Source organism: Rhagoletis zephyria, unplaced genomic scaffold, assembly GCF_001687245.7.
Source record: "Rhagoletis zephyria isolate East Lansing unplaced genomic scaffold, Rhagoletis_zephyria_1.1 Rzeph_scaffold_00497, whole genome shotgun sequence".
Lineage (NCBI taxonomy): Eukaryota > Metazoa > Arthropoda > Insecta > Diptera > Tephritidae > Rhagoletis > Rhagoletis zephyria.
Genome location: NW_016157581.1, coordinates 51184 through 76053, shown reverse-complemented (window position 1 = coordinate 76053; position 24870 = coordinate 51184). Strand labels below are relative to the sequence as shown.

The 24870-nt window shown below is 34.3% G+C and overlaps 2 protein-coding genes across 4 annotated transcripts in view; one reads left to right on the top strand and one right to left on the bottom strand.

Annotated features, from left to right (window-relative positions):
- LOC108359968 (phospholipase A1 member A-like) overlaps positions 1–19510 on the top strand; it is a 155313-nt gene extending 135803 nt beyond the window's left edge. For both annotated transcript variants that reach the window (XM_017612085.1, XM_017612083.1), the window contains one exon: positions 19462–19510. In XM_017612085.1, coding sequence (XP_017467574.1) covers positions 19462–19495 — 34 coding nt within the window. In that variant the 3' untranslated portion in view covers positions 19496–19510. The remainder of the gene's footprint in view (positions 1–19461) is intronic.
- LOC108359969 (uncharacterized) overlaps positions 787–24870 on the bottom strand; it is a 36660-nt gene continuing 12576 nt past the window's right edge. Inside the window, exons 1-4 of one of the 2 annotated variants that reach the window (XM_017612086.1) lie at positions 21149–21266; positions 1245–1355; positions 1020–1179; positions 787–928 (exon numbers count right to left, since the gene is read on the bottom strand). In XM_017612086.1, the coding sequence (XP_017467575.1) occupies positions 810–928; positions 1020–1179; positions 1245–1355; positions 21149–21154 (396 nt within the window). In that variant the 5' untranslated portion in view covers positions 21155–21266 and the 3' untranslated portion in view covers positions 787–809. Of the gene's footprint in view, positions 929–1019; positions 1180–1244; positions 1356–21148; positions 21267–24870 lie in introns of those variants that run through there. The other variant, XM_017612087.1, reaches the window with a different exon arrangement.

Below are 24870 nucleotides of genomic sequence, written 5' to 3'. Positions count from 1 at the left end.
GTATTCTTCCACAAACACTTCCAGGGATATGTGGCAAGAAAAAGTAAATTTGTATTGGAAGTACCACGCCCCTTTTTCTTATAACCCTAATCTTCTTCCATGAATTTAGAATTGATTTTACATACCCCAGTACCAAGTCCCAGTACTCTACCATGAACACCTCTAGAGATAAGCAGTATAAAACTGGAACTTGGTATGGAGTTGTGTATACAAAATGTATCAATTGCTCTTGGAAAAAATGTGAGTTATTAAAAAAGGAGGCATGTCGCCTCCCATACATACTAAAAACTTCTTAATACATATCTCTGGAAGGATAGAAAATCTCTCGAAGTAATTTAAATTTGATATGGAGATTTATTTTATAAGTGCCGTACTGACACAATAAATTTCATTAAATGGAAAAGGGAGAGCCGGGTTCGGCCTTATAATCTAAAGCTCTCTTGAGGCATTTGCTACAGTAATGAGAAGTGGTATTTTATCAAGGCCAGGTTACTAAATTTGAGTTGGAAATATTAGAACCCGCCGTGGCACCTCCAAGAAGGTTACACGTTCACGCGTCGTATACCTGGAACCATTTTAAGGTAAACTTAGAGGGATTGATATCTTTCGTATACCTAGCGCGCAGACGAGATTTTATAATTTCATAGTTTTAAATGGCCTAAATACCTTAACTCGCTTAAAAAATAACGAGCTATAACGAAAAGGGCACAGAAATAAAATATAACATCATTAAATTATTTTTCATATTTGTATAAAAGCGCGGGGTGAAACCCGCAGGTTATATATTATAAAGTAGCTGAATTTATTTTTTATCTTTTTTGCCGATAGGCTGGAATTTTTTTTTGCCGGTCGTGTGCATTTTGGAAGTGCTTCTTTGAAACGGAAATAAAAACTTCTTCGTCGGAGTTAAATTTTTGACGACAAGCACCTAAGAAAATAAAGTGAAAGATTAAACTCCATTCGAAATCGGAAAATTTAATTAAGTAAAAAGTGGTAATAAATAATATTATTATCCGTACTTCTTATTGCCGCAGTCGTTGCCAAACCAATAGCGCTGCTTTTGGTACCAGTTCCCTTCCACGAGAAAAGTTCTGCTACCTCATCTGTAATAATTTTCCGCCAGCACGTTCTTAAATATTTATCTACATTTAAAATATTTATAGCTTCGAGTTCAGAAACCTATAAGGTGTTTAAAGAATGCAATAAAAATTCTTTTATTATGATTAATTTATGTTTTTAGTTACCAATAATTGTTGTTTTTCACTTGAACTCCCAAGGTCTTTTTCATATTCCATAAATGCATGCTTTTCCTTAAATGGGCTTCTTGGTAGATCGCCCTTTGCGTTTGCACCAGTCTGCCAATAAGTCACATACTTAATAACTTTTTTAAATTGAATATTTAACAAACTACTTAAATACTTATAAAATATTGTGATTGAAGAAAAATTGTCAACAAAACTAAAATTTTTTCTTGTGCTGACAAATTACTACAAGCCTCTTTCTATTATATTTTTTTGTTTTATCGTTTACGAGCTTTTCTCTAACTTTTTGGCGATACGAGAATCCCTCGTAAAACATAATGTTCGTAAAATGTACGTTTTCTTGCTGGCTGGGTAGTACCGTTTTTGTCAATGTATTGTGTACTTGAGTGCCGTTTTTGTATATGTGTTGTGTACATGTTTATTTATAAACGTATGTGTTCCTTTTCTTTCGTACGTGTTTACTGATATACATATCTGTACTGTAGTGTTTTCGGACGGTACTAGCTCTTACTGCCAATATAGGAGTATTACATATATGCTTTTTTCATTATAAAAACTATAGTAGGCTCTGAATGAACACAAATTTCTTGTCATGAGTAGTCCTCATCAATACCTATCTGAAATCAATAAAAATATTTTCCACAAATGCTATATGGTAAGTGTATAGCGATTAAAAGTTCCCGTTCGGACGTTCCCAAAATGGAACTCTTATCGAGATGTAGGAATGGTTGATAGAATAATAAGCAGCCATAACCATTGCGTCAACTTAAACTTCCTAACGATGTTTAATAGCTGTAAAAACTGTTCGAAGCTGTTCGGACGTTCCGGTTCGGACGTTCCGATATTTTCTAACGGATAGAATTTTTATACCCGAGCGCACTTGTGCACAAGGGTATTATAACTTTGTTCACATAACGGTTGTTTGTAACAGGCAAAACGAATCGAGATAGATATAGACAAATGTATACATAAATGATCAGAATGAAAAGAGAAATCGATTAAGCGGTGACTGTCTGTCCGTCCGTCCGTCCGTCCGTCCGTCCGTCCGTCCGTCCGTCTGTGCACACGATAACTCGAGTAAAAATTGAGATATCTTAACGAAACTTGGTACGTGAACTTCTTTTGGGCGTAGGACGGATGGTATTGAAAATGGGCGAAATCGGACAATAACCACGCCTACCTCCCATATAACGGTAATTTTCAGAAATACGAAAACTGCGATATTTTAGTAACTACTGAAGATAATTCACTCAAAATTGATATTTGCAATGAGTTTTAGACGAAAAATAAGAATATTACAAAATTTTGGCAAATGGGCGTAGCCACGCCCACTTATGGTTACATGTGTATATCTTGGTAACCGCTACACCAATTTCTTCCAAACTTGGCACAGTTGTTGGTCCTGGTACAGCATACCAACTGGCCGAAAATTTCTAAAATCGGACAATAACCACGCCCACATCCCATATAACGGTAATTTCGAGAAATACAAAATCTTCGATAAATCAGTAAATATTGAAGCTAATTTATTCAAAATTGATGATTGCAACAATTCTTTACCAAGAAATACGTTTATGACAAAATTTTGGAAAATGGGCGTAGCACCGCCCACTTGTGATCACATATATGTATCTCGCTAACCGTTCTAGCAATTTGTACCAAGCTCGGTATGGTTATTGTGCTTGCCACATAAAAGCAAACCGTTGAAAATTGTTGAAATCGGACTAAAATTGAGGCCGCTTTTCATATAACGGTAAATTTCAGAAATGCTTGAAATTTCAATATTTCGAAATTTAAGGACGCTAATTTACTTAAAATGTATACACCCCGGCTTATCATGTAGCGGTAGCTTTCGGAAAGGTGGAAAACATATATTTAATACTTGCGCCGGGTATTTAATGTTCGGCTCCGCCCGAACTTAGACTTTCTTACTTGTTTGTTTAAGAATTTAAACACACTCGTTTTTTAATGCAAATATGGGGTCTCATTGTAAATAAATCTACATCTATGTATATGAAGGCCTTTATTAACGTTCGTTGAAGTCATTTCTTCGTACAAGTAGACGTACATATTGACGCCTCCAAACCATATTATGCTAAGTCTGACTAAGTCTAAGCTGGCATAGCATAGCACGGTTTGGAGGCGTCGATACATATGTACTATATCTATATACTGTTACTCACAAAATTGAGTATACGGTTTGTTTTTGTTAATATTCGCAATGTTTTACATGCTAAAGTTTTTTTTTTATTTTTGTTTTGGTTTGAGATATGGCTTACATTTCAGCAAACCCCATTTAAATCCAAATATGAAGCTGTGTACGAAAATTATGAAAAATCTGCAAAGCAAACTTTTTAACCAGAATTTGTAAAAAAAATCGGGTATGCAGTTTTAGTACAATAATGTGCAAATTTCAAATGTTTGAACAAATCTCAAAAATCATCGGGAATTTTTAGATATTTGAAATTTGCACATTAGTATACTAAAACTGAATGGGCTATAAAACTACATACATACCTGATTTTTTTAAGAAATTCTTGTTTGCAATTTTGCTGAAACTTTGCAGATTTTTAATAATTTTCGTAAACAGTTTCATACTTGGATTTAAATGGGGTTTGCTAAGCCATATTTTAATACCAGATTAAAAAAAAAAATTAGCAAATACTAACAAAAAAAAAACCGTATACTCAAGTTTGTGAGTAACAGTACCTATGTACCAGAGCTGTATAATGATTGAATCAATTGAGTGTGCATTCTGATTTTTTTCGTTTCAAAAATGTGATTGTTTGATTTAAAAAATTTAACAACCACTCTTGAGATTGGTTACAAATTGTAAACTCAAAATATGTAGTGTGTCATGGAATGGTTGACACCCATTCACATATAGAATGTGAATGCAAAAAAAAACTCAATCATGTATGATTGTACGTTTTGGGAATGCATTCTGTCATTATCATTCAGTACTAATACTATTTGTTGTATCAGGGTTCCCAATAAACATGGAGCTTGGTTAACAATATGAAAATGATTGGAAAACGAATCAGTATTTCGAGTCTCACCTTCGATAACGAATGAGGATTACGTTAGAATTCGATTCGAGAACCAGGCCATTCTCCAGCAAAACGGAACCTTCGTTATCCAATGTATTTGTCCTTCGTTATGAACTCGAAATCCAGCCCATTATCGAATTGAAATTTTTATGAGAGAGAGTGATTGTCTTATAATTCCCTTCGAGAATTAGCTGATGAAACCCTCTCTCGTTACTATGGTTTCCATTCTTTTTCGAACCCATCTAGAGTATTTTTCCAATATACTATGAACATTGGAAAACTAAGGTTGGTTATGAGTTCGTTCTCAGTTCGGTATGCATATTGGATATCGAAGGTTATTTTCGAACGTTCGCCAAAATGTTTATAGGGTTGAGATTTTTGTACTCAAAATGTGAAACCAGAAGATTGCCATCTCCCTTAAAATAAGTAAACAAATAAATATTTGGTGCTAAAATATTTTTCTCAGTGTTTGGCCGAGCTTCTCCTCAAACTTGAGGCATGATTTTATAAGAAGAGTTTTCAAGGCAGAAATATACTCGAAGGTTTGCCATTGCGTGCCGAAGGACGACTGCTATTTTGGGTTATGATCTGACCAGGTATTTAACCATGGTCCTATGGAGTGGAAGTACGCACATGTAATCACCCTGCTACGGCGGCCGCCGTAAGCGTTCGGATTTGCCCCATTTTAGCCCTTCGCTTGCTCGTTAGTTTGCTCTGAGCTTGCGCAACTCACGAGCAACAGGCGAGACTGTTTGCAAACGAGCACTCGTTTAGTACGAGCGCACGCGGTGAGCAGCCAGCGAGCGAGTAAGCAAACGAGGCAGCGCAAGAGTAGAGCGGCACGCAAACGAGCACCTCATTAGCTCTGCCCTCGCCAGGGCGTCGTTGCGAGCGAAGCACTCATTTGCAGCAGCAGACGAGCGAGGCAAATGAGGCAAGCAGATTAGACAGGCAAACGGGTTGTTTGGTCAGCAAAAATGTATGGGATAAAAATTGCATCAACTAAGAATTTCGAGTAAAGGATTGTATGCACGCATGCAGATATGTATATACATACATACATGTATACACATATGTATATATTTATTTATATATATATTCTCATGCACAGAAGAACAGATGCGTGAAATAGCACGCAGTTTTATCTACTAGGTAGGCACATACATATGTGCATACATATCTATGTATGTAGGTATAATTTTTTTCTTATAAAATTTCAACTTACACACTAACGTCTCTTTTTATGCGGTTATTTGTTATGCGGATTTGAATTTATGCGGTTTTTCAAACCCTTTCTTCTGATAAATAATTTGTCTTTGTATTCTTACATTCAAGTAATTACTAAGTAATTCGGGTAAGTAACTATGTTTCATATGTATAAATGAGAATATAATATTTATAAAAATCATTATTTTGTCTTTCATTTCATAAATGAGTAGGACATTAGCATTTTCAAATGAATATTCCTAGTTTAGTCCCCATACATATATACGTATGTATGTAGTATAATACAAACTACTATTTGGGGTGTTAAACAGTATTTAATAATTAAGGCTGGTCCACAAAGAACTTTCGCGTTGACTTTGTAGTTGGCGTTGGTTTGACAGAACGCACGTTAAAAGTATGCGTTCTGCAATGAAGCTTGGCAGAGACTACTTTGGCCACTAAATTAACATATTAACGAGAGATAAATTAATATTTCATATCAATAATTGTTTACGCAAATTTCCCATGTCACCATATTCATACATATGTACATATATATATACATATGTCCTTCAACAACAGGCCACAAATAAATTTTTTCACCAAGCATTATATTTCATTCATCAGGTATACAGCATAACTGCTATAAGTAGCAAACTATTTTGGGGGTGTTACAAGTGCTTACTTGCTTTTTGTTTCTGCGGCACAAACGATTATAATATCTTCGTTACTTACTTTTCTCTGTAAAGACAAAATACATGCATATGTACATACATACATATATAACTATGCATAGTTATATATGTATGTATGTACGTATGTACATATACATACATATATGTATATAAGTATAAAAAAATATTTCATTCCATAATCTATGCTTATGTATGTAATAAATTTTATTTGTTGTTTTAAATGCTGCCCTAATATAATATTCACATATATATATGCATATGCACATATGTACATACAGTTATTAACATACTTTCGTACATAATCTATTGACATACATTCCCACATTTTTATGCACAAAAATGCGTGTGATTTATAGTACACTCGGAGCGCTCGCTCGTCGCTCACTCGTCTTACCTAGCAGAGCGAGTAATCAGACAGCTACTTTCCTCGCACCGCGAGCGAGGCAACACACAACAGCCTCGCTCGTTTTATAGGAGCGCGAGGCAACAAGCAGCGCTCGCTCGTTTGCCGAGCAAGCCAAACTTCTCGCTCCTCGCCTCATTGCTGCTATGAGTACGAGCCACGATTGAGAGAATATACACGGCACAATCTTGTATTCTATCATTCTTGAGTACGAGCTACGAGCGCCTCGTTGCCTGCGAGGCATTGAGTAGGAGTTCGCTCGCTCGCTCGCTCGAACTCCGAGTTTTTGCCTACCCTGGCCGTAAGTACCTGCTATACATATCGTCGTTTAAAGTACAATACCGCGTATCAAGAAAATGCAAAACTGCGTAATTGCATAAATTATTTTGTAGAGAGTAAAATCACCCATATTTCAAAATGGTTGTCTTTTTTATAAAGCAAACGTATTTCTGGCTAGTATATTTCAGGACGAATGGATAAGAATTGAGCCAAGAGCTTTTGTGAGCAAATCCAAAAAAAAAAACCTTGAGGCATGATTTCTGTTGTTGTGACACAAATGGAGTCACATACATATTTAAGACTGACTCCGAACGGTCAATGATTTTATAAGAAGAGTTTTCAAAGCAGAAATATACTCGAAGGTTTGCTTTGCGTTCCAAAGGGCGACGGCTATTTTGAGTTATGATCTGATCAGGGATCTAACCATGGCCCTATGGAGTGGAAGTACACACACATCGTCGTTTAAAGTACAAAACAGCGGATCAACAAAATGTAAAATCGCGTATGTGAGGTTGCATAAATTATTTCCTAGAGAGTAAAATCACCCATATTTCAAAATGGTTCTCTTTTTTATAAAGCAAACGTATTTCTGGCTAGTATATTTCAGGACGAATGGATAAGAATTGAGCCAAGAGCTTTTGTGAGCAAATCCAATTTTTGGCAGTTAATGTCAGTTACGAGGTTTTGCAGAATGACGATACGCGGTTTTGTACTTTAAACGACGATATGTATGTACACATATTCGATTATTTGTTCTCAAAATGCATGAAAACTATAGTATTCTTGCAAACAATTAATAACATTTTGTGATAAACAGTTTTACAAATGTATTTCCACTTCAAATTTGTGTTTTAATAAAGTATTAATTAAATAATTTATTGTGTGTTTAATTTGGGCCAAGTTCCTATCTAGTTGTTTGCTGGGTTAGAGCTGTTTCGGCCGTTGAGTTAAAAGCGAAATAAAATTTCCTTTGTACTCCTACGCGTTTCGACGCATTTCGCGCCTTCCTCAGGGAGTCTGTTTTTATTAGAACGACAAACAATAAACATGAAATACAATATTTTGAACTTTACATTTAACATATAACTCACATTTAACAATAATAACATTTACATATATCACAGGAAAAATTTTTTGTGTACATTAACACCCATCAATTGTTTGTTTGTTTCTGCTTTCGCTGGCGTTCATTCCTACTTTGGATAACAGCTGTGTTAGCGCTGTTTGTGCTGTCCACGTCTTCTTTGAAATTCATCGTGTTGTTAAGCTGCTGCTGTATGCGGAGACTTTCCAGTGTCATTCGTCTTCTTTCATTCGTCTTCTTGTATTCGCGAAGTCAGCTGTGTGTTCATTGTTAGTCAGGTGTTGAGCCAATGCCGTTGTCATCTTTTTCCTTTTTGCATCCATTTCGTGCCGTGGATTCTTATGCTTAGCGCTTTTTTCGTAGTGCCAATGTAGCATTTATTACAGCTTTCGTTTCCTTTGCCTTTGCAATTTATTTGATACACTACATTGTTTTGTTGTTCCTTCTGATCTTTGTCTTTTGTTTTAGTAAAGATTCTATGCAGTGTATTATGAGGATTGTGAGCGTATCTAATTTTCACATTATAAAAAACTCCAGAATCAGATTTCAAAGAATGTGACGAAATTTGGTATTAGGTATAATGAAGAATGGTTCATAAACAAAACTTAAATTGAAGTACCACAGGAATATCGGTTGCTGCTCTTGGCAATAAATTCGCACTGCCTGTTTCAAGAAAGACGTTTTCACCTATCGAAGTTATTGCAGATTTGGAACAAGGTATACAAGAGATCGAAGACGACAGAGAAAAAGATATGGTAAGAAGAAATATTGCAGCCAAAATCAATACGTTTTCCAAAAAAATCAACAACAACACAAAAGAAAAATTCTTATTAAAAACATATACGGATACCAGGAAATTCATAAACCAATACAAATACCATGTAATAATAACGAACGCAGTCAAAGGCAGTAAAACGGTCATGATGTATGAAGAGGATTACAAATCAAAAATGGGTGAATTATTGAGCGACAAGAAAACGTACAAAACTATACGGAATGATCAAACACAACAATTATTAAGAAAAAACAATGCCATTATTAACGACCTTTACAAACAAAAGAAGATCAATGTAAAACAAAAGTTACAGTTGACGTGTGCGGCTGCGAATGCACCTAGCCTATACGGTCTTCCAAAAATCCACAAGCCAAATACACCTCTCAGACCGATATCATCTTCCACAAATGTACCTTGCTACAAATTATCAAAATTGATTGGCAGTATTTTAAAAAACATTATATCCGAGGATTATAACATAAAAAATTCATACACACTCAAAGAAAAACTCCAAAACATCACCATAGAAGAAGATGAAATTTTGGAATCTTTCGACGTCGTGTCATTATTTACAAATATCCCGATACATCTAGCGATACAAACAATTATGCAGAAGTGGCAAAAGTTGGAGAATCACACAAAACTTGGGAAAACACAATTTCAAAAAATACTAGACTTTTGTTTACGGGACAACAATTATTTTATATGCAACAATACTTTTTACCAACAAATTTATGGTATGCCAATGGGTAACCCTCTATCTCCAACAATAGCAGACATTGTACTTGACAAAATAGTGAACGACAGCATAGCTGAATTAAAACGTAAGGACATATATATTAAATACATAAGCAAATATGTAGATGATATATTAGCAATAGTTAAAATCAAAGACGTGGAAGATATACTGACGACATTAAATACACAGCATACCAAGATGCAATTCACAACGGAGAAAGAATATAACAACAAAATAGCCTTCCTAGATATAGAAATACATCGTAACGAGTACAACTTAATTTTTAATTGGTATGCGAAATCAATTGCATCGGGCGGAATAATTAACTATCACTCTAATCACCCCTGAAGACAAAAAATTAACACTGCCAATAGCCTCATACGAAAAATAAGCGTAGCATAAGCGACATAAAGTTCAACAGAGAAAACAATAATAAAATACGCGATATACTCTTCAAAAATAGCTACCCGCGCAACTTGATAGAAAGGCTAATAGGGGGAACAATCAACAAAACTTTACGCCCAAATCACACGGAAAATATAGAAAAAAAAGTACATAGGCGTAACATATATTCCAGGGCTTACAAACAATCAAACACTGCATAGAATGATTGAAAATGAGAAAATTAGATACGCTCACAAACCTCATAATACACTGCATAGAATCTTTACTAAAACAAAAGACAAAGTTCAGAAGGAACAACAAAACAATGTAGTGTATCAAATAAATTGCAAAGGCAAAGGAAACGAAAGCTGTAATAAATGCTACATTGGCACTACGAAAAGAGCGCTAAGCATAAGAATCCACGAGCACGAAATGGATGCAAAAAACAAAAAGATGACAACGGCATTGGCTCAACACCTGACTAACAATGAACACACAGCTGACTTCGCGAATACAATGATCTTAGATGTAGAAAGAAGGCGAATGACACTGGAAAGTCTCCGCATACAGCAGCAGCTTAACAACACGATGAATTTCAAAGAAGACGTGGACAGCACAAACAGCGCTTACACAGCTGTTATCCAAAGTAGGAATGAACGCCAGCGAAAGCAGAAACAAACAAACAATTGATGGGTGTTAATGTACACAAAAAATTTTTCCTGTGATATATGTAAATGTTATTATTGCTAAATGTGAGTTATATGTTAAATGTAAAGTTCAAAATATTGTATTTCATGTTTGTTGTTTGTCGTTCTAATAAAAACAGACTCCCTGAGGAAGGCGCGAAATGCGTCGAAACGAGTAGAAGTACAAAGGAAATTTTATTCCGCTTTTAACTCAACGGGCGAAACAGCTCTAACCCAGCAAATAAATAAATTATTATTGTAGATTATTATTTTAATAAATAGATGTAAAGATATTTATACTTGGCAACTCTTGGACTTTTCTTCATTTGTAACAAATGACAGATGTAAACAAAATAAAAAAAATAATTGTATTTTTACAAATTTAAAGCAAACGGACGTTCTTTACAAAAAAATGTAGTTAGGGATCGAATCGCGCATATTTTGTTTACAATACCAAGCGCCTCCAAGAAGTGTTTAACCACTAAATAGCTTAAAAAACGCTATCAAAAATTCGAAACGAGAGTGAAGTGCAGTGTTCAATTGTGATCGAAATTGCAGGCAAAATTTGTGCGTGTGTAATTAATGTTTTACTTATTTGCAGAAATGTTGCCCGTTGTCATTAAAAATAAGCTAACCTAGGCCCCCTCTTTCCACTGGTGGTTACATAATACTTGAATAGCCCCTTAAATAACATGTGCTTCTTTTGTGCACGCACGGCCAGTTAAACAAGCATGATTGAATCGATTTCCTTCATCATTCTTAGCAATTTGATGTGCATTTTTATTGTTATGTGTTGCAAACAGACATTTTAGGAACTAAATAGGTTCTAAAATCTCTGTACACAAGCGCACTTATTTTTAACAGTTTCCAGTTTATGTAATATTAATCAAAACAGCTTTTATTTATTTTATGTATTATGTGATTTCTGGAAGCGTCGAATACAAAAGAGGGCTGTGACTGGGTTTATGTAATTTGAAATTGTATTGATGATTACTAATAATAATAGAAAGGCGCTTACCTCTGCGCGATGGTCCTCTGCTATAACGACACAGCTAAAAATTTCATATATTTCAGTACAGCCAAATTTTTTGTTTCGTAATTTAGCAATAATATGTCTTGGAACGTAATTATTCCGGATTATTTGCAGTCATACTGTCATGCGCCTTGATGTTGTCGCACAAAGAGTAGGGACCTACAGTTTTACGCCGACTCCTGCCGGGGGCCGACCACTATTACAAAAAACACTTTCTTTTTTTATGTTGGCCGGAACTGGGCTCGGACGCTCACCCTGCGGAATGGTAGTGCGCACTTCTAACCACTACAACACAGCGATCGCTTAAATAATTGTAATCATTAATCGCGATTAACCATTTATTCGTTAATTTGTAATCATTCATAGACTAACATTTTGTCGACAATACTCGCATTAGATAGTCACAAATTTTCACAAAAGAGAAGTGATTTTTTTAAAACTTTTGAATGACGTATTGACTGAACTTACCAATTCCGAATTTCTACTATTACTTATAGAGTAGGCTATTCATAAAGTCTGGGTAATGAAAAAAAAAATTATATTATATGTTCCATAAATATTAGGGGACTTTTATTGTTTAATTTATTTTTTGCACATAAACTTGTATCTGTTACTTCTTTTTCCAAAAAGTGAGGATGTCAAAATTTATATAGATATCGGATGTACGACTATTTTCTAAAAAGGTCTCTTAACTAGATTAGTTCATGAAAATTATTCCAAACGAAAACTTAAAATTGATAAAAAAACTTAACTAAATTTAACTAATTTATATTAGAAGTTTTAAATTTATCCCACTGTAAGTGTGAAATCAGTTGCTATGTGTTTCCATGATACAAAAAACCACTTGACAATTAAGCATATTGTAAAATTTCATGCTACCATACGCAGTATCTAAAATTCTTCAAATTTTTCGTTTGTTTAAAAACATCGAAAAGAATCGAAATGTCTTTTGTTTTTTAAATAAATGAGGCTAATGCTCAATAAATTGATAATTGTTGTTCTCATTTGCATACTTCACACCAACTCTAATATTGAACAGTGAACTATATTTTAATTTCACCCAAATAAACAACGATATAGTTTAATGGTCAAGCACATATGGAGGATTCAGAAGAGGTGTTAAGTGTTGCAATGTGTTAAAGTCTTAAAATTTGTAAACGTAAAATAACACCTAATACTTCTTTAGGCGTTTTTTAACATAACCAAAATGTTTTTAAACTAGTAGGAATTATATTATACCCAACGAATCTTTCAAATAGCTTTTAACCGTTACTTTATTTATTTGTATTTTATTTATTTTACATTACGACGTCTAACACGAATTGTGAATCCCCTAAATATGCATTAAATTACACATCAAAATTTGTAATTTCTGTGTTCGAATTATATCAGAAACAATCGCACCCGATATAGAAAACTGTAATAGTCCTGGCTAGTTACATTGTGAAATAATCGGAAGGCATAAAGACACTAAATATTTTTAAAATAAGTTCACTAAAATTTTATTAACCTAAATGTAAAGTTTTTGCGAAGTGTTTATCGAATTTAATGTAAAATTTAAACATTTTTAATATAAGATATTAACTATTTTTAAACGGTAAATGTTAATACAACTGTTTATATATAATCCCAAATTTATGATATAAAATCCCCTCTATCAAAAAACTTAAATTGGGTAACACCGCTTCGAATTTTTACAATTGAGGAATTGTCAAAAATCTGCCTTTTTATCAAAAAGTTGTTTACCAGGGTGTCTTTGAACTAATGATTGGTACTAAATTAAAGAATGCACACACATAAAAGATTGCAGCCTTTTCAATACTCATTCAGTGTTAAACCTTTTTATACCCGAGCGCACTTGTGCACAAGGGTATATTAATTTTGTTCACATAACGGTTGTTTGTAACAGCCAAAACGAATCGAGATAGTTATAGACAAATGTATACATAAATGCTCAGAAGGAATAGATAATTCGATTAAGCCATGTCTGTCTGTCCGTCCGTCTGTCTGTATGTCCATCCGTCCGTGTACACGATAACTCGAGCAAAAATTTAGATATCTCAACGAAATGTATAATATATATATAATTGGTATGTAGGTTTCCATTTATCCAAGGTAGGTTGGTATTGAAAATGGGCGAAATCGGACTGTAACCACGCCCACTTCCCATATAACGGTAATTTCCAGAAATACGAAAACTGCGATATTTTAGTAACTACTGAAGATAATCATGATTGAGAGAATACAAAGGTTGCGCCGATCTCGGACCGCTATTTCTCTCTTAACGAATTTGACAGAATCTTGGTTTTCATGACGTCACACTTGTGCAAATTGTTTACGTTTTCCTTGCAACATTTTTTCTTCATCTTCCATTCTTGCTCACGTTTTGGCATTTCTCTCTCGTAATTGCACCAGTGTGACGTGACACCAAAGTTATTCTCAAAAATCCTCTCTGATCGGCACAATCTTGTATTCTATCATTCTTGGAAGATAATTAACTCAAAATTGATATTTACAATAACTTTCACACAAAAAAAAAAGAATATTATAAATTTTTGAAAAATGGGCGTAGCCACGCCCACTTATGGTTACATGTGTATATCTTGGTAACCGCCGCATTTCTTCCAAACTTGGCACAGTTATTGGCCTTCGCACAACATACCAAATGGCCGAAAATTTTTAAAATCGGACAATAACCACGCCCAAATCCCATATAACGGTAAAAAGTGATATTTACAATAATTTTCAGACCAAAAATAAGAATATTATAAATTTTTGGAAAATGGGCGTAGCCACGCCCACTTATGGATACATGTGTATATCTTGGTAAACGCCGCACCAATTTCTTCCAAACTTAGCACAGTTTTGGGCCTTCGCACAACATTACAAACGGCCGAAAATTTTTAAAATCGGACGATAACCACGCCCACATCCCATATAACGGTAATTTAGAGAAATACAAAATCTTCGATAAAACATTAAATATTAAAGCAAATTTATTCAAAATTGATGCTTGCAACAATTCTTAACCAGGAAATACGTTTGTGATAAAATTTTGGAAAATGGACGTGGCACCGCCCACTTATGATCACATATGTGTATCTCGCTAACCGTTCTACCAATTTGTACCACACTCGGTATGGTTATTGTGCTTGCCACATAAAAGCAAAACGTTGAAAATTATTGAAATCGGACTAAAATTGAGGCCGCTTTTCATATAACGGTAAATTTCAGAACTGCTTGAAACTTCAAAATTTCGAAATTTAACGACTCTAATTTACTCAAAATTGATACGCCCCAGCTTACCATGTAGCGGTAGCTTTCGGAAAAGTGAAAGTCATATATTAAATACTTGCGCCGGGTATTTAATGTTCGGCTCCGCCCGAACTTAGACTTTCTTACTTGTTTTGATTTGGCATTGGTGTTTTCAATCTTGCTATGAATATGTTGATGTGTGAATTCATAACTGCTTTGACTGAATGGAAAATTTAAAACTTATAAACCTCAATCATAAGCGAGGAATAAGTAATGAAAACTGAAAAGACAAAAATTGTTGATTTAAAATTGAAAATGATTTCACACTTACACAACTTAGCTATGTACATAGAACAAAATGAACAAAAGTTATTTGAAGCGTTCGGACGTTCCGATTTTCAATATACTAAAAATCGATAATCCTATAGCTTTCCGAAAAAAATTTTATGCGACTGGCAAGAGTTACCAAAACTAGCTTTTGTAGGAGTTCTGGAAGGTATGATTTCTCCGAAAAAAAAGAAAAATTAAAAGTGTAGTTGGAAAGCCGCAAATATCTTGAAATGGAATGGACCAATTAGTCCAATATTTTGGTGGGTAAAAGACAAAATATGTAGTTATCGATTGGCATCTATAAACATGGCCAGGCAAACTTCTATTTGTTTGGTCTTGGTTTACACTTTTCAGGAAACACCCGTATACAGGTACATAGAACATACATACATACATATAACTTAAAACTGCTGCGATTAAATGGTAAATGAAAACAACAAATCTAAATACTGCAGCGGCTTGAAATACATAAGCCTAGATAAATAGGAGTTTGACATTTATGTACATACGAAGCACAAACGAAGATGAAAACGACAAAGTGAAATATGCAAATCATACCGTATGAAGTAGTTACTTTGACAAACGTTTTAAACATATAAATGAAATCAGGCACTTTGAGACAATTGTCAACATATTGAATGCGGGCTGGCTGCAACAGTAACTTAAATTAATAAAGTAAGCAGTAATGGAAAAATAATAACCAAATCCCTTTTTTATTGTACATACATGACGTGGTATTGGATTCCGCATATACGAGGTATTTATATATGTACTATCTAAGTCTGAATTCATTTGAAATGGTCTTTAGTCGACCATGTATATTATGTATTCTTTATATTATAAAACAAATACATACATATGTAAGTAATATTAATACATTCATTCCAAATATTCTCACTTGGTTTCACTGCTGGGGCTAGCACTGCTGCTGCTACCCAGCAAACACAGTCTCTAACGTTAGAGAAATTTGGATTTTTGCATTAGATAACTAGGGTAATTCTCTAATCGCTCTCGAGTCGATGACGAAGTTTGAAAACTACATTAGAATTCGGTTCGAGAACGATTAGAGAAACAACGCAAATTCAAATTAATGTAAATAAGCAATATTCCAAATGAATGAATTATAAATTATTTTTAAGTTCAAATAATCCATTATTATTTTATTGCGAATACATTTAATAAAAATTTTGCAAAAAAATGCGTTTTATTTAATAAAGCAAAACAGCAGTTTGAAATTCACATTCGAATCCCATTAGAGATCAAAATTAGAATTCGATTAGAGAATTAATATTTTGTCGAGAACTATGTCCCATTTTTGTTGAGATCGCTATGATTCTCGATAGTTTTTCGAGTCGTTCTCTAACGTTTCAGATTTGAGAATGTGGCTAGTTCCAGCGTTGCCAGGTTGACGTTTTTAACGTCATTTGGACGTTTTTTGTATCCTGTTGACGTTTGGACGTTTTTTGTGTATAAAATGACGTTTTTTAACTTCCCAGTAATTTTTCTCTGTGACTAAATCTTGTACTAAGTAGAACTGATTTTGAATTATTTTCTTAATAAATATTTACAAGCTTTGTTTTTGTTTTGGCTTCTTGGGCTAAGGACCTCGTGTTCAAAGGCTGTTTGTATAAACACTTGAGGTTACGAGGCTTGTTGTAATGTTTGCAATTGCACATTAAAAGCTAAATCAGGAAGAGCTGATCTCTTGCAACACGCACGCTCGCAAAAGCATCAAAAAAGCTGTAGCATAAAGAGTCAGAAAAAAGTAGGCGAAAAAGGCTGAAATATTGTTATGCTCCTTCTTAGCAGAACGTAATTTACTTAGGGTTTACACCGGACAATACTATCATGACCAGGGAACGGATTTTTAGGACCTAAAAACCTATAAAAATACAAAATAAAATAACGAAATAGGCTGGAAAAGGCAAAATAAAATAGCGAAAAAGGCAGGAAAAGGCACTATGTATTGCAAAAAAGGCAAACCAAAATATCGAAAAAGGCACNAAAAAAAGGCAACATCAAATGTGTATATATGGAATCAGGGAAAACTAAATCGTGGACATTTTTAATCGAATATACTCTATCTCTTTATCAGAAAAAAGGCAATTTCCATAAAATCCGTTCCCTGACAATGACAATAGCAATACATGCACACTTTTTCAATAACCCATGCATACTTTTCCATTGGAACAATTTTGACAACTAATACGTATATCTTCATTGTCAAGACAGTATTGTCCGGTGTAAACCCTAAGTTAGCATTTTCGACAACTGACCCCCTTACCAAATGTCTACAAGAACAANAAAAGGCAAAATAAAATAGCGAAAAAGGCAGGAAAAGGCACTATGTATTGCAAAAAAGGCAAACCAAAACATCGAAAAAGGCACTAGGTATTGCAAAAAAAGCAAAATAAGGCACTAAAAAAATACAGAAAATACGAAGGACAATCAAAAATACATTTATTTTAGAAATGTTTATATTACAAGTAAAAAGAGAAAAACTATGAACTAGTTTCATTATATGAAAAGTTTGTACCTTGTATCTTTGACTATTTTCTCCTCATTTCTGGCTCCTTTCGAGTTTCTAACTCATAAAACTTTAATCTGTATAGTTGTAGTAACATTGAACCACAAGATGCATTTTGAAGTTTTCTGGCAGCATTTTCATTCGATTTTCGCGAAGAAAAGCCTTGAATGTACTAAATGTGCGCTCGACGTAAGTTGATACAAGTGGAGCTCAATTTAAATATGGAACGTTTGAAACGTTCATATTATTAGGAATAAGGGCGTTTTCCTCGCTCTTTGCAATTTTATCCACACCCCTTATTGTCTCCAAGCCTACGTTACCTGAGAAAACGACTTTGAATTTTTCCAACACCAATTTGGCAAGAGATCCCTGCGCTTCTATTAGCCCCATGGGCATGTGTATATTTTTAATCTTAAAAAAAAATTTTAAATGCTATAATCACTTTTTTAAAGGTATAAAAGACAAAAAAGGGCAAATATCTTAAAAATGGCAAAAAAAGGCAACATCAAATGTGTATATATGGAATCAGGGAAAACTAAATCGTGGACATTTTTAATCGAATATACTCTATCTCTTTATCAGAAAAAAGGCAATTTCCATAAAATCCGTTCCCTGACAATGACAATAGCAATACATGCACACTTTTTCAATAACCCATGCATACTTTTCCATTGGAACAATTTTGACAACTAATACGTATATCTTCATTGTCAAGACAGTATTGTCCGGTGTAAACCCTAAGTTAGCATTTTCGACAACTGACCCCCTTACCAAATGTCTACAAGAACAAAAAAACAAATATTAAAAATCAATGCGATTATTTAGCCCCTTTAAATTTCCACATTATTGGACTGAAATTTAACGGGCTTTCAAACTGCATACTCAAAAAATTCTAAAAAATCTAAATGAAAAGTTGAAAATCTAGCTGGAGCTTTGCAGATTTTTTATAATTTTTGCATAAAGTTTGAAATGTGGATTTATATTTTGTGTGTTATATAATAAGCCTGGCTTTTATGGAAAAATAATAAACATAAAATAAACAAAAGAGAAACAGCCAAAATCGATCAAAATGTTGATGACTTAATCAGCTGATGATTTTTATATTAACGATCTCAAACCAGTTTACAATGAATTTTAAATGTGCTCTGTCAAGATGGTAATTTTTTTGGACATTAATTTGAATAAGACGTTTTTGGGTAGGAAATGACGTTTTTTCATACCAAGAGGGACGTTTTCTCATGCCGAAGACCTGGCAACACTGGCTAGTTCTCCAATCATTCTCTAATCGATAACTAACCTCAATGTTTGCTGGGTACTCTCCTCAACCTCGACAGGTGTAGCTGGCCCATGATTCAATAATACAAGGTTAGATAATTATTGACAGCCGCAGTTTGACACTCCCTTACATAAGGTTGCATTTACGAAGGATGGGGAAACGGGAGGAATGAAATCCATTGCTGCGAAAATGGTAGTAGAAAAGTACCCAAAGTAGGCAAATAGTAGTAAAATGCCTTTTGTAAATAATAACGAGAGAGACAACTGTCAGTTTATCGAACCTTGTATTATTGAATCGTGTAGCTGACCTATGTCTTATAACGAACCTATGCAAAATAAAACCAAAATTGTGTATTTTTTGCTCACTTATCCATAGCAATGAGCCCGTATAAATTAACTTGAAACAGCAATTTTGCGCAGAGTTCTAATAATTTTTCGCCTTTTTAATGACTCTCGTATTATTCAAATTTCATTTCAGGTACATACTATGTAGGTGTGTGCAAAGAACATAGCGATGGTGTAACTACCGGGCCGTTTCAAAAACTTGGCGATTGATTCACCACGATTTATTAAAGACCCGAACCGATAGTTTCACCCTCGAACTTTTACATGTTCTTTTGCATATATATAGTCTGTTCCTTTGAACTTCGGACTAAAACCTGTGGAACTGTTAAACTACAATTTTACTCTCTCAAGTGAGAGTAAAAGGAGAACAGATGCAGAAGTGCACGGGAACGCAAAAAGCACTATTTCCTGTAAAAACGTCAGTCGGTTTGTTTACATGTCATTTGTACCACACTGATTTGGCTGAAATATTACTAACTAATTATTAAAATGTATACATATTCAAATATTTCGTTGTTTACTTTCGTTGTTTTACAAATGTAAGGTTTTTGCTATCACCGCTTTCTGTTTTTGTTTGCACATGCAAATCAGCTGATCGTTTGACACTTTCATGAACTTCCAGGAAAAAAACTCCGGACTAAATCCTATAAGTTCTGACTAGTACTAGGTTCACATATAAGTAGATTATCCTCTTTTTCGAGCTTAGCACCCTAATCTGTAATTATAACAAGAGATTAGCCATATAAAATTCGTCCCTTGTTAATCTGTAATTATAAAATAATCTCAGATTTAACCGATAACTTTTCGGTGTCCATCCTAGTTTTATCGATTGTTTTTGCGAAAGAGAGGAGAAATGCCAAATGTAAAAGTAAACAAAAATGAACGCTAGCAAGTAAAAGAGGTTTGTATAGGTATTTTTAATAAAATGTTAAGTTAAAATATATTTATAATGCTTATTATAGCAGAAAAACGTGATCACGGTGGCACAGAGAAGAAACATAACTTTTAGTTGAGATGTGAGAATAACAAGCACAACAAATTTGACGGCTAATAATCTGAGATTTGCCTGTGTAAACGGGGTGATTAAAAAACGAGCTTTGATTGAGATAATATTGATATGTGAACATAGTTTAGGAACAGTTGCTCGGTTACTCTCTCAAAAGTGTTCCCACTTACAGGTTTTATGTCAATAGGAACGACTTCCTGTAAGTTCTGACTAGATTCCGTAAACCGGACTGCTATTGGAACAGACTAACAAACACATGATTATTATCGGAATAAGTCGAACCTTGAGTTGCCATTTTAGTAGTAATAACTTTATTTAAATAACCATATTGAGCAGAATAAATGTATTTGTTTATACTATTTTTCAAAGATTTAATTATTGTATGTATACAAAAATTAAAACTACAGTAAATATTAAAAAATAACCAAAATGGGAATGATCTTAACAACTTCACGGACAAGAAAAAAATAACCAAAACCCTGATGAAATGCGTACAATTGAAACCATGGGTTTGAAGATTGCGGAAATTGATGTGAAAATTTCAATTTCATATTAAAAATATTTATGTATGCATGTATGTACATATGCATGTAAAAATGTAGTTTCGATTTAAAAAAATCGGATAAAGTTTTTCTTTCGCCATTGGGTTATGCAGACAACTATAATCGTAAAATCCGATTTGTGACTCACAAATACATATGTACATACCTATGTATGTATACAACGCATCGCGACTGATTTTGTTTTAAATATACATACTCCTCTAATTTTAGTATTTATTTAAAAAAACTCAATAAAATTCAAAAACTATTACTTGCATTTGGTTTTACTCAATACCGATTTGAGCTGTCGCACAGTGTTATCAAAAAAAAAGTTATCAATGAAAATTCGTTTCTCTTGAAATCAAGTAATATGGCTGCGTTTGTATGTACATACTTCTAAGAAGACTAGAAATTTGACGATTTGCCAACTTACGTATCATTCTAAACGCATGCGCTAGGTATCGTAAATCAAAAAGCAGTTTTGCACATTCGATAGTTTGACATGGTATCGACGATATACTTATTTCTCCTAGAAAATTTACAGCAAAGGCAAAGTTATTTTCTAGCATCAGAAATAATGAAAATATATTTCTCGTGATATTTCTTGAGAAGCACAATGATATATTTTTTTTGTTAATCAACGAAAGGAATTTTTTTTAATACTTTTTTTTTATAACAAACAAACGACTTTTTTCTGATATTTTTTCTTATAAATAACGAAACGAACTTTTTTGCCGTTCAATTAAAGTAGCCTAAGCCGGGAAAAGGGCCTATTCTCTTTAAAGCAACATTTCATGGGATCCCAAACAATATTTTAACGTTTAACTAGCCATAGATATAGTTCAAGATGCCCTTTTAATAGAAACTTAATAAAAATATAAGCATTTTCAAGAGAAACTGGTTATTTTTTAATTCAAAGTCAAACCTTTTAAAGTATCTTTGATTGAACGGTACATATATATGCATTCCTTATAAAAAATTGGCGTACATAGTTTGTACGAGAAAAAACGCCTTAAGTACTTCATGTTTGCACTTTATTATACTAAAATTTAATGTCCAACAAAACTGCATACCATTTTTTGGAAATTTGGATTTATATGGTGTTCGTTAAGTAATCAGCTTTGCTTTCATACAAAAATAATCTATATATATAAAAATGAAATGTTTTCCGTATGACGGCGATGCCTGACCAAACGGCTGAACCGATTTCAATTCTGTAAAAAGTACTATTTTGGACCTTCTGTGTGGAAGGTTCTTTGATTTAAAAAAATTTTAAATTTTTTGTTATTGTTGCCGAAAAATTATGAAAGCTGAGACGTCACGATTTCACAATTTCATAGAGTTTTCCGCATATTGAATGTCTCTAAACTACTAAACGGCTGGACCGATTTCGTTCATATTTGGAACATATTTCAGCACCTTGAAGGGAAATATTTCGACTAAAAAATTTAATCGCTAGGTGGCGCTGGGGTCTGGATATTCATAAAAATTGCATTTACTTGCTGATTTGGCTCATATTTAGAAAACAATTTAGCCAATTTAAAAGAAATATTTGGACTTTAAACTTACACGATAGGTGGCCCTGTGGCCGAGACATCCCCAAAAATTATTTTACGCTAAGAGAAGGATATATCTACTATATATTTGTGGAAGTATGTATGTATGTACATATGTGCCAGGTTGCGGCCTAAACGGACGGTCAGAATCGAACAAAATTTTGACAGAGTATTGCCATTACACCTGGGCCTATAATAGGGTAAAAAAATTGGGATTCGAAAAGGGGGCGTGGCACCTCCCATAGGCGTGAAACTTTAATTCAACCATAACTTCCGATCTATAAGTCACATGAACTTGAAATTTGGTATGCAGTCATATATATGGTAGGTGCTTGAGGTAGAGTGTATATAAATGACTTTGTAAAAGTGGGCGTGGCACATCCCATAGGCGTGAAATTTGTTATCAATCATAACTTCGTAACCATAAGTCGCATGAACTTGAAATTTGGTATACAGTCATATATATGGTAGGTGCTTATAGTATGGTATAAATAAATGAGTTTGTAGAAGTGGGCGTGGCACATCCAGTAGGCGTGGAATATTTTACCAGCTATAAATCCGAAAATATAAGTCATATGAACTTGAAATTTGTTATTCAGTCATACATATGGTAGGTGCTTATAGTAGGGTATATATGAATGAAGTTATAAAAGTGGGCGTGGCACATCCCATAGGAATATTTTATCAGCTATAACTCCGGAACTATAACCACGTGAACTTGAAATTTGGTATGCAGACAAAGCTATGGTAGGTGCTTAAAGAAAAGTATATATAAAGGGGTTTGTAAAAGGGGGCGTGGCACATCCCATAGACGTGGAAATTTTTATCAGCTATAATTTCACAACCATCAGTCACATGAAATTGAAATTAGGTATGCAGACATATCTGCGGTAGGTTCTTACAGTAGGCTATATATACATGAGTTTTTAAAAAGGGGCGTGGCACATCCCCTAGGCGCGGGCCCCTTTATCAACTATAACTTGGGAACCACAAGTCCCAAGAACTTGAAATTTGGTGTGCAGGCATATCTACGGTAGGCGCTTTAAGTAAGGCATATATAACTGAGTGAAACATCCTATAGGCGTGGAAAATTCGGAATCAAGTCACGCGAAAATGTCACGCGAAATTGAAATTTGGTACGCTGACGCAGCTATAGTAGGTGCTTATAGTAGGCTATACATAAGTGAGTTTGTAAAATGGGGAGCGGCACGTCCCATGGACCTGGAATGTTTAATCGGCTATAACTCCGGAGCTGTAAGTCGCTTGAACTTGAAATTTCGCACGCAGCCATTTTAATGGTAGGTACTTATATTAGGGTATATATAAATGGGTTTGGAAAAGAGTGCATGGCACATCCAATAGGCATGGAATTTTTATCAGCTATAACTTCGGAACTATAAGTCCCACGAACTTGAAATTTAGTATGCAGATATATCAATGGTAGGTGCTTATATATAAATGTGTTTGCAAAAGGGGGCGTGGCACATCCCATAGGCGTGGAAAATGTTATCAGCTATAATTTCAAAACCATAAGTCAAATGAAATTGAAATTTGGTACGCAAACGTATCTATGGTAGGTGCTTATAGTAGAGTATCTTAATATATGTATAAATATCCCGTGTCACTGTGTTCGTTTACGCTAATCTCCGATACCGCTTGACCGATTTCAATGAAATTTTGTGGGTGTGTATTGTTGGTTCCAACTTAAAAGATAGGATAGTTGTGAACCCGAGAAAAATTTTTTTTTTCATCGAAATTTTTTCTATGCTGCTCGCATCGTGCTTATCTAATATATATATATAAAAATCGAACTCTTCCTAAACGGCTCGACCGATCTTTATGAAATTGTTTGTGTTATATATGGTAGGTATGAGAATCGGATGTAAAGTATATTTCATACCGCTAGGTCCAGGGGGCGTGGCACCTCCCATACAAACCGAATTTTTCATATCGCACATCTCTGGAAGTGGTCATGGTAGACTACTCGAATATGGTATGGAGATATATGAAAGCAATCGCATACTCATGGAGATAAATTGTGGTTATCGAAAAAGGAGGCGTGGCACTTCCCATACACATCGAATTTTTCATACTGCATATCTCTGAATGTGTTCATAGAAGAGTACTGGAACTTGGTATGTACAAGATATGTAAAACGCGACTGGTCATGAAGAAAAGTTGGGGCTATTGTAAAAAGGGCCGTGGCACCTCCCATGGTAAATTACTCGAAAATGGTATAGAGATATATGAAATCAATCACATGCTCTTAGAGAAAATTGGGGTTATTTGAAAAGGGGACGTGGCGCCTTTCAAACGCACTGAAACTATTACGTATCTTTGTATGCATGCACAGTTTTGCTAAGTTATTTAAGACGGCAAATATGCCTTCTGACAACCACCAAACCGTAATATTAGAAGACAAATGCGTCACTAAAAAT